The sequence below is a fragment of the Peromyscus leucopus genome, chromosome 8b, assembly GCF_004664715.2.
Source record: "Peromyscus leucopus breed LL Stock chromosome 8b, UCI_PerLeu_2.1, whole genome shotgun sequence".
In the NCBI taxonomy this organism is placed as follows: Eukaryota; Metazoa; Chordata; class Mammalia; order Rodentia; family Cricetidae; genus Peromyscus; species Peromyscus leucopus.
Window position 1 is genome coordinate 96,633,390 of NC_051086.1, and position 10,599 is coordinate 96,643,988.

The following is a 10,599-nucleotide window of genomic DNA, read 5'->3' on the forward strand; positions in this document are numbered from 1 at the left end:
CCCTCTCCAACACTGGTTTTGCAGGCTTGTAACGTCATGCTCGGTTAGCATGAAGGTCTGCCATTGTAAAGTCTGTTTGCTTACACAGTGATTCTGACAGAATTCCTCCTGCCTATGGGATAGAGTTTCCAGTACGCTTGTATCACAGGATGCGCAGAGGAATAACTGGATGAGTCCTTTCTCCTTGGGAGGCATGGACACACCCAGGACACACCCAGCCATGGTGAGTGCTCAGCTGACATTTGAATGAGTTTTCACAGTGGACACAAGGATTTACTTCAGCTCAAGACTTTATTGTTTGGTTCTCTCGGAGACTTTGGACCAGGGCGGAAGCAGGAGGTGAGCAAGCGAAGGGCAGAGTCCACTCTGGGCTCGGTCAGTCACTGAGACCTGGAAGAGGGCAGGCAAGAAAAGAGGGGGTGGTTACAACTTAGAGTCAGCTCAGCAAGCTTATCCTGGCACCCAGGCAGAGATAAACCACGCCTACCTGCAAATAACCTTTTGTTTGGTTTGTTTTGTATTTTCGAGACAGGGTTCCTCTGTGTGGTCCTGGCTGTCCTAGAACACGCTTTGTAGAGCAGGCCGGCCTGAATTCGCACTGAATTCAAAGAGATCCACTTGCCTCTACCCACTTAGTGCTGAGATTAAAGGCATTTGACACCGTCTCCCAGCTTCAAATGACCTTTCGAAATGATTTATCAGCATTCAAAATCATTCACAAAAGTACAGAGACAGTTCCTCACCTTCCTTCAGAGATTTCTCATCTCCACTGGCTTGCTCACGTTCCATGTTTGTGTGTGTGTGTTGTATGTGCACATGTTCATGTGTACCCATGTGTCTGTGCATGTGTGTGCACGTGCATATATGTGCAGGCCAGAGGTTGCTGTCCACCTTAATTTTTTAAAAAAGATTTATTTCCTTTTATGTGTTTGGGTGTTTAGCCTGCATGTATGTATGTGCACAATGTGGACACAGTGCCTGTGGAGACTGGAGGAGAATCATCTGGAACTAGAGTTAATGGATGGCTGTTAACCATCATGTAGGTGCTGGGAACAGAACACACGTTCTCTGGAAGAACAACAAGTGCTTAACCACTCAGCCATCTCTCAGGCCTCTGTCCACCTTACTGTTTGAAGATGAGGTTTTGCTATTTTCTCTGGCTGTCTTGTAACTCACTCTGTAGACCAGGCTGGTCTCGAACTCACAGAGATCCACCTGCCTCTGCCTCCTAGTTCTGGGATCAAAGGTGTGCACTGCCACCACCCGGCTCCCACCTTATTTTTTAAGGAAGGCTCTCTCCGTGAACCTCAAGCTCACTGATCAGCTCGACCAGTTGGCCATCCCCAGTGATCTGCCTGGATCCACCCCAGCACTGGGGTTAAAGGCCTGCTGTGGTCCTGGCTTTCTCTTAACTCAGGACCTCACGTCTGCTCAAAGGCACTTTACCCGAGGAGCCGTCTCTTCCCGGCCCTCCCTCCCCTTTTACCCTCTGGAAGGCACCCAGACTTGCTCCCTCCCTCCCTCCCTCTCTCCCTCCCTCCCTCCCTCTCCAGCTCCCATTATTAAAGTCTGGGTGTGTTTTAGTTTCGGTGGGTTGGATCAAGGTCCTCTATCACCTTGAGGTCCGTGTATGGAGGCTCTCGCTCTGGAATAGAACCTAGCTGACGGCCATTGGTACGAACCATGATTATGGAGCAGGGCAATATGGCACCAATAAACATGGGTTCCTATCCCCCGGAAGGTGCCAGAGCCCAAAGGTCGGGAGGGAAGGCAAGCTGAGAACGGAGGGGGCAGACAGAGGAAGCTGAGGAGAATGTCTTGGAAGTAAGGGTAGCGGCAAGACTGCTTGGCTCTCAAATACATTGTCCTCTTTCTTCGTTTGCTTGACCTCTCTGCTCTGTTTTATTACGTTGATTTATGGTGTGTGCACATGAGCCTGCATGCCACAGAGGGTCAAGAACACACTGCAGGGTTCAGTCCTCTCCTTCCACCTCCCCACCCCAACCCCAGCTTTTTTGGGGGATGGGAGTGCTAGCAGAGAACTCCCTTGAACTCACAGAGATCCATCTGCCTCTGCCTGACAAGTTGGGGGGGTATTTGTTTGTTTGTTTGCTTGTTTGTTTCCAAGGTTTCTCTGTGTAACAGTCCTGACTGTACTGGAACTCGCTCTGTAGACCAGGCTGGCCTGGAACTCACTGAGATCCGCCTGCCTCTGCTTCCCGAGTGCTGGGATTAAAGGAGTGCACCACCAACACCTGGCTTGCCTGCCAAGTTTGAAGATTACAGGTGTGTGCCTCCAGATGGCTACCTCACTTGCTTGATCTTAGTTGAACCTAGCCACAATCCCATAAGCTTTTTTTCTTCAGTATGAAGGAGAGAACCCAGGTCCTTTCACCTGCTAGGCAAGTGTTGTACCACACCACCTTCCATGGAAAGACTTACATGGCCTTGACTTTTCTTGTTTGGTCCTTTGGTTGGTTCAGTTTGGTTTTGAGACAGTCTGTAGCTCTCAGGCTTGCCTCAAATAAGGTCAGTAGTGGAGAGTGACCTTGAACTTCTGATCCTTCTGCCCCTGTCTCTTGAGTGCTGGGATTGTATAAGTAAGTCACACATCACTTTTTTGGTTTTTCTTTCTTGTTGTGGAACTCTCCCTGAAGAGCAGAGTGGCTTCAAACTCAGACATCCTCCTGCCTCTACTTCCCAAGTGCTGGAATCAAAGGTTTGAGCCACCATGCCTGACTCTGGTTTTCTTTTTGTTATAGTTTGTTGTTTTAGTGTTAGTTTTGGGGGTAGGTCCTCACTACGAAGCCCTGGCTGTCTTAGAACTCACTAGTGTAGACTAGACGCAGGCTTCTACACAATCTTCCCAAGATCCTCTTGCCAAGTGCTAGGTGACAGGTGTGAGACACTCCCCCGTTCCCCCATTATAGCTCTGATTTAAACTACTCTGAGGTTCTAAAGGGTAAGGAAGTACTCTGCCAGTGTGTATTAGGACGAAGATCTGAATGAGGTGTAAGGATAACAGTGCATGCAATGTCACACAGCTATAATTCCAGTACTGGGGAAACAGGAGGATCATGAATTTGAGACCAACCTAGGCTACACAAGGTGCTCTGGACCTGAGCTAGGCAAAGAACCAAGCAGGATAGGGGATGTGGCTCAGTGGTAGAGCATTTGTTCAGCAATTGCAAAGCCCTGGGTTCAGTTCCCAACAAGACATACACACAGACAGTGAGACCCAAACACACACACATCTGAAAGTGTATGTCACCTGGAAGCCTAAACTCCTAACTAACAACCTTGCAGCCCCCACACCTCTCATGCTCCCCACCTGAGCCGGCAGAGCTCTATCTGGTCCACCATCCAGGCCAGCAGCTCTGGAAACAGCACGTCCCTCAGCACATCTTCGTCACTGGAGTTCTTGGGCGAGGAGCTGCAAGGGAGACGGATGGCAGGAGTCGGGGTGATTTGTTTTCGGACACGGTCTCATTCTGTAGCCCTGACTGACTGACTATTCCAGAACTTGCCATGTAACTGAGTTGGGCTGCCTCTGCCTGGAGAGCTGGGATTCAAGCGTGTGCCAGGAGCTAAGGAGCCAACAGAGCTAGCTGCTTGTCTCTGGGCTATCTCCTCTCAGGTCTCCTGCCTCTTTTGTACTGGGCCCCACCTAGTTCTGCTTACCCAGGAACTACAGGATCCTCAGTCCAGGCAAAACAGTTTTTCAGTACTGTAAACTTATCCACTCACCTCTGAAAGCGTCTGAGAATGCGTCCCAGTGACCCCAGAGAGAACGTCCCTAAGCCTCGCTTTCAGGGTGGGTGGCTGATTCCAGGGGTCTGGCTTTGGGGGGATGCCCTGGTCTCTCAAACAGTCTTCCTGAGGTTTGGGAGGGAGAAGCCAACCCTGAAGTCCCTCATTCCCTGCCCTCCTTGATACAGTGAATCCATGTATATATTCAGTCACAGATCTTAGAAAGCCCTCAGGGGTCCTCCAGGACTCCACTTCTTTGAGGCCTTCCCCCCCCCCCCCGCCCTGTTTGAGCTCTTAGAGAAGAGGGTGCTTATTGTGGGGTCCCTGCCCTCCTCTGCAATCTGAGAGGAAGCTGTTGTGGAATGTTACCTTCACTGTATAAAGGTATTACATTTGTTTATGCTGTATTTATTTAATTATGTAAAGATGTGTTGCTGTTTCACCTTGCCTGCCTAAGGCACCTGACTGGTCTAATGAAAAGCTGAACAGGGGCTGGAGAGATGGCTCAGTGGTTAAGAGCACTGGCTGCTCTTCCAGAGGTCCTGAGTTCAATTCCCAGCAACCACACCACATCTTAAAAAAAAAATCTTAAAAAAAAAAAAAAAAAGCTCAATGGCCAATAGCTGGTCTCAGGAGAAAAGGGAGAAAATAAGAGGGAGAAAGAGGAAGAGGTGCCTGGGGCCAAACAGCCAGCTAGCTAGCCAGACAGCCAGTCGCCAGGTAGCCAGACACAGAGTAGGACATAGAGCATGAAAGCCCCCAAGGCAAAATGTAGATAAAGAGAAACAGGTTAAGTTATAAGAACTAGTGGGACAAGCCTAAACTAAGGCCGAGCATTCTTAACTAATATTATGTCCTGTGTCATGATTTGGGAGCTGGTTGGCAGCCCAAAGAGAGACTGCTACAGGGTACAGCCAAGCCAGTGGGCTGGAGCCTGATTCCCCTCGTGGTGGGCTCACCTCTGCTGTCCCTCGGTCTCCTCGTTTCTTTGAGATTGTCCTGCCAGCTTCACGGCTTGCGCGTCTCTCTGGGTGAGGTTGTGTTTCCAGCTGGTGAGATGAAGAGGATTGGGGTGTGAGTCTGCTGGAGGGAACCATTGAAGGTCCCCCACCCCGGGGGACGCTGGGGTCTTTAATACCCAGCAGGAGCAATGGCGCCTCTTCCTCTACTCTACAGCCTAACACCCCACCCCCACCTCCGCTTGTAGTCAGTCGCCTCCACCACTGACAAGACAGCCGCACCAGATGTGGCGTAGGTTGGGAGAGGCACAGTAGTGGTTTATTCCCAGAGTCCAAAGTAGCCACCAGCAAACAGGCAACCCAGCTCCTCCTGCCTTCATCTCCAGACCTCTGGGGTCCCCCGGGGCTTCCACGCTTTTCTCTGGCTCCTCCCCTTAGAAATAAAGGATGGGAGAACACCTCATCCTGCACCAGACTGCTCTATTGCAGGGCCCCGGCCACTTCCTCATCCTCACTGACCGTGGAGCTGAGCACCTCACAGCCCATATGGTTTCCTAGGAGGTGGTGTGAGCACAGCAGAGTCAGCATGGGGACAGGAGGGGGTAGGGAGTCCCTTACTCATTCTTCTTCCCCTTCTGGGCCAGCAGCCAGTTCACAAAGTCTTGTTGGCGGATCTTGTCCAGGGCAATGCTGTAATCGCTGATGAAAGTCCCCTCTGCATACCTCCGGTCCCGAGGCCGGGGGCTACCAAATTTACTGCGGGATCTGAGAGGTGAGAGATAGAAACTAGGATATACCAGTGAAGGGACAAAGGTTGGGAAGACCATATTGCTTGATTAAGTCCTTTGGTTCATAGTAACAAAGTGAACTCAGCTGGTTGTGAGAGCTGTAATCTCAGTACTTGGAAGTACTGAGAGCTGTAATCTCAGTACTTGGAAGGTAGAGGCGGAGGATCACTGAAAATTCAAAGCCAGCCTATGTTGTGTAGCAAGAGACCATCTCTATAAAAGTAAAAATGAAATAATAATAATAATAGTCAGCACTCAAGAGGCAGAGGCAGATAGATCTCTATGAGTTCAAGGCCAGCCTGGTCTACACAGTGAGTTCCAGGACAGCCAGAGCTCCACAGAAAGACCATGTCTCAAAGTAAATAAACAAACAAACAAATAAACAGATACAGAAAGAAAGAAGGAAAGAGAGAGAGAAAGAAAGAAGGAAGGAAGGAAGGAAGGAAGGAAGGAAGGAAAGAAAGAAAGAAAGAAAGAAAGAAAGAAAGAAAGAAAGAAAGAAAGAGAGAAAGAAAGAGAGAAAGAAAGAAAGAGAGCTGGGTGGTGGTGGTGGTGGTGGTGGTGGTGGTGGTGGTGCATGCCTTTAATCCTAGAGCTTGGGAGGCAGAGGCAGGTGGATCAGAGCAAGTTCTTGGACAGCCAGAACTACACAGAGAAACCCTGTCTTGAAAAAACAAAAAACAAACAAAAAGGTTGGATGACTCAGTGGTTAAGAGCACCGACTGTTCTACCAGAGGACCCAGATTCAATTCCCAGCACCCACATGGCAGCTCACAACTGTCTGTAACTCCAAGATCTGACCCCTCACACAGACATACACGCAGGCAAAATGTCAATGCAAAAAAAAAAAATGAAGATAAATACAATATTGAGTAATAATAATAGTGAACTCAGGGGCTGGTGAGACTGTTTGGTAAATAAAGGGGTTTGCTACCAAGCCTGACAACCTGAGTTCAAGCCCCAGGGCCCACACGATAGAAGGAAAGAACCAACTCCCAAAAACTGCATCCTAAAGAAAGAAAGAACAGATGAACGAATTAGTAATCTCAACGCTCAGGAGGACCTCACGTTTTGTTGTTTACATTTTATTATTATGGGGTGTTTCCTGTGACAGAGCGCATGTGGAGGTCAGAGGACGCCCCTGGGGAGTTGTTTTTCTCCTTGCACCCTTTTGTACCTTCTGGGGATTGAACTCAGGTCTTTAGGCTTGCATCCTCGGACAGCAAGTGACTTTACCCTCTTAGCCATCTCACTGGCCCCAGAGGCCAACGTTTTAAAGCACCCTGGGCTACATATTTGGACCCTGTTTCAATACAACACCACCAACAGTAACAGTACTTGGTGAGGTCACAGAAAGCACTTACTACAAGTCAAGGGCTGTATGAGCGCCTTGGTTTGTGGTTTTTCAGTCCTGGGGATTGAACCCAGCGCCTTGTGCACACTAGGCAAGTGTCTTACCACCAAGCTACATCCCCAGTCTACATATCCCCAGCCTTTTAGGACATAAAATTATCCCATCACTACCCTAAGAGACAGGTACTATTTGTATCCCCGCTCCTTTTTGTTTGTTTGTTTGTTTGTTTTTTCAAGACAGGGTTTCTCTGTGTAGCTTTGGAGTCTGTCCTGGAGCTCACTCTGTAGACCAGGCTGGCCTTGAACTCACAGAGATCCGCCTGGCTCTGCCTCACGAGTGCTTGAGATTAAAGGTGTTTTGTACATTAGTGTTTTGCCTGCATGTATATCTGTGTGGCAGTGCTGGATCCCCTGGAACGGGAGTTAGACTGTGAGCTACCATGGGGGTACTGGGAATTGAACTCTGGTCCTCTGGAAGAACAACCAGTGCTCTGAACCAGGACCTTGCACATGCCAGGTAAGAGTTGTACCACTCTTGGGCTAGAGAGATGGCTCAGCAGTTAAGAGCACTGGCTGCTCTTCCAGAGGACCAGGGGTCAATTCTCAGCACCCACATGGCAGCTCACAACTGTCTATAACTCCAGCTCCAGGGTACCCGACACCCTCACACAGACATACATGCAGACAAAACACCAATGCACATGAATGAAAATTTAAAAAAAGAGAGAGAGAAAAAGAAAAGAGTTTTACCACTCTTAACCTCATGGTGGTGTACACCTTTAATCCCAGTACTAGGGAGGCAGAGACAGGCAGATCTCTCAGTTTGAGGCCAGCCTGGTCTACAGAGTGAGACTTAGGACAGCCAGGGCTACACAGAGGACCCTGTCTTGAACAACCACCAGTTTCACTCTGTATCCCTGGCTGACCTGGAACTCACCCTTGCCTCTGTCTCCAGAGTACAGGAAATAAAGATATGTGCTACTATTCCTGGACTTTGTTGTTTGTTTTGTTTGTTTGTTTGATTGTTGAGACAGGGTTTCTCTGTGTAGCCCTGGCTGTCCTGGAACTCACTCTGTAGACCAGGCTGGCCTCAAACTCAGAAATCTGCCTACCTCTGCCTCCCGAGTACCAGGATTAAAGTCATGTACCACTACTGCTCATCCTGAGTCTTTTTCTTATCAGACACAAGATCTGCCCTCCTTGCAATTATTACTGACAGCTTTTCCTCACACTTTACACGTGCCAACTTTGTATGGTACATGAATCGTCCTTGCATCTGAGAAAAACCAGTACTACTTTGACAAGTCTCTGCCCCAGACATCAAACACACTATCAGAGCCCTGGCTATACTCACTCTCATCTCCTCCTCCTTTTTCTCCTCCTCCTTTTCTTTCTCTTTATCTCCCTCCAGACTCTGGTCTTGTTATGTAGCCCAGGCTAGCCTCAAACTTCCAATCCCCCTGCCTCTCTCTGCCTGCCGAGGGCTGGAGTTATAGGAGCGAGCTGCCACACTCAGCCCTACCCTGTCATTGTCGCGGCTTTGGTCCACCGTACTCTGTAACATGTTTATGTGGTTCTTTTCTGTGTCTGCCGTGGTCCGTGTGCTCACTGAAGACAGGAGCCATCAGTGGACCTTTGTTCACATGTATACTGACCTGGGTCTGGAGCACAGGAAGCTCCTATGAGAGCTGAGTGAATGTATGCAGGCATCGACGACGTTAGTTTTTACAAGGGAGACCCAACATTACAGACTCTGCCACCAAAGACCTAGCTAACCACCGTCTTTCTCACTGCAACGGGAACGCTTAATAAATAATTCTCCAGTTCTCTCCTCGCTGCATGCTCCTCGGGCTGCGGACTGGCTCTCCTCCTCAACCTCCCTCCTCTCCGCCTGGAGCCCCCCCCCCTCCTCACTGCCCCTGCCCCAGACCAGTTTATATTCCAGCCCCCCTCCTCCTCCCACTCCCACCTGAACTGAACCTCTTCTTTTTCTCCCAGCCCGACCGCCAGGAAGAGGAGCACCAGCAGCAGAGAGCAGGTCTTCACAGCCACCATCTTCTTAGGTTGTGTGCCTGAGCTGAAAAGAAAAAGGGCCGGTACCACTCTGAGGGGGGCGGGATCTAAGAGACCCCTTGATTCAGGGACTTGGGTGAGTGCTGAGAGCTGGGGCGGGGCCAGGAACAAGTGGGGTTACATGAAGTGATTGGAAGGGACATGGGGCCTTGACCCAGAGCTGATCCTGCTTTGTGGATTCTGAGTAGGGTGGGATGGAAGGTCTAGGAAGAAAGTAGCAAAGGCCTAGGTGGTGGGAACTCCCTTCTTGGCTCATTACCAGACATCACAGGGATAGGATTTGGCAAGATTATCCCTTTAAAGCCCTAACGAAGTTCACAGCAGCCTACCTTCCCGCTTCCATCTAAGCTGTTACTCAGCCATCATATCCCTTCCCTAAATGAAAACCACACAGAGAACCATCCTGTACACACACACACACACACACACACACACACACACACAAACACTTGAACTTAACTATCACAACTCAGAAGTTCTTCCTAAAGTTTCCTCTGAACTTTTTCTGGGGTCTGGACCCCTTTCAGCCTTCTGGAGAGATAGCAGAGCAAGAAACCTTCCTCCAGATCCCTGAAAGCCAGATCTAGCCCAAGGCTGCAAGATCTGGTCTTCCTAGGAAGCCCTTTGAACTGTCTCCTGGATTCATGTACGGACAAGGAGACCCACTTCCTCCCAGGCCAGCCCACCAATATCCCAGGCTCTCTCTTACCCCACTGCTCTTCTAGCTCTTCCAGAGGGCAGGATAGGGTCCCTTCCTCCTCCCTGTTGGCTCTCAGGATCCTGCTTCAAGACCCCTCTCTTAGCCTTTTTATATCCAGGCACCGCAGTGCGGCTGATTAGCTGAAAGCCTCTTATCTCGGGCACTCAAGCCCACTGCCCCTGCCCAGAGACGCCCATTGAACACCTAATGACATTTTCCTTTCCACCTGGACTGTGCTAATAGGTGATTAACATTTGGGTATCTCCAGCCCTATCTGGACCGTGCTCGGTGGGCAGGGGTGCTGGAGCACCCCGTTTCCCCTCCCCTCTTCTATTTTGGGCACAGGGCCTACTGTTCTCTGCCCTACTTCCTGATGGGTGCTGTGGGTAGAAAGGGTTACCTGGGTGAGGATCAACTGAGGTGGCACTCTCTGATGGAGGGAGCATCCCCACAAAGCCATAGGTGACTTCTGGGGGAACAGAAGAGACCACGGTAGTCTGAGTCCCAGATATGGACGAATGCGAGAAATCCACAGAGCCTATTTAATGAGCAAAGGGATTTATTAGGGGTTAACTCACCACAGCACTGAAGATTTGTCGTAGGGTCCCACACAGATCTAGTCTGAGATCTGCCTGGTCAGTCTCAGCATCCAAACCACGAAGGAGCAAAGAGAGAGCCGCATCCCAGTTCTTAAGGGTCCCAAGTGGCCACGCCCAAGGGACATGTACTTCAAGGTCATAGGCAGATGCAGCCGTTAGCTGCTGCCTCACTAGGGGCGGTGCTTCAAGGTCACAGCAAGAACAGCTGCCCACCACAGCAGATATTAATTGATCACAGAGACATTGAAGGAATGATGCTACCCGGGGTGGGTGTCTTCAGAACTCCAGTAATTCTGGTGAACCTGGAGTTTACAGTCACATGGTTTCCTACTTGGGGACAGGACGACATGGGATCACAGGGCACAATTATGTATGGG

At 49.9% G+C, this 10,599-nt stretch overlaps 1 protein-coding gene across 2 annotated transcripts; it reads right to left on the reverse strand.

Annotated features, from left to right (window-relative positions):
* Positions 1-227: 227 nt before the first annotated feature.
* LOC114692978 (gastric inhibitory polypeptide) lies at positions 228-10,324 on the reverse strand. Of its 2 annotated transcripts, none has more exons than XM_028869116.2 (6): positions 9,633-9,704; positions 8,820-8,927; positions 5,328-5,474; positions 4,710-4,799; positions 3,332-3,433; positions 228-390 (listed from the first exon to the last, which is right to left on the reverse strand). In XM_028869116.2, the coding sequence occupies exons 2-6, from the start codon at positions 8,903-8,905 to the stop codon at positions 381-383; spliced, it is 435 nt and encodes a 144-aa protein (XP_028724949.1). In that variant the 5' UTR covers positions 8,906-8,927; positions 9,633-9,704; the 3' UTR covers positions 228-380. The 2 variants fall into 2 exon arrangements, with proteins under 2 accessions (XP_028724949.1, XP_037056975.1); XM_037201080.1 differs by lacking the exon at positions 9,633-9,704 and adding an exon at positions 10,202-10,324 and having other exon boundaries at positions 234-390.
* Between the last annotated feature and the right edge of the window lie 275 nt (positions 10,325-10,599).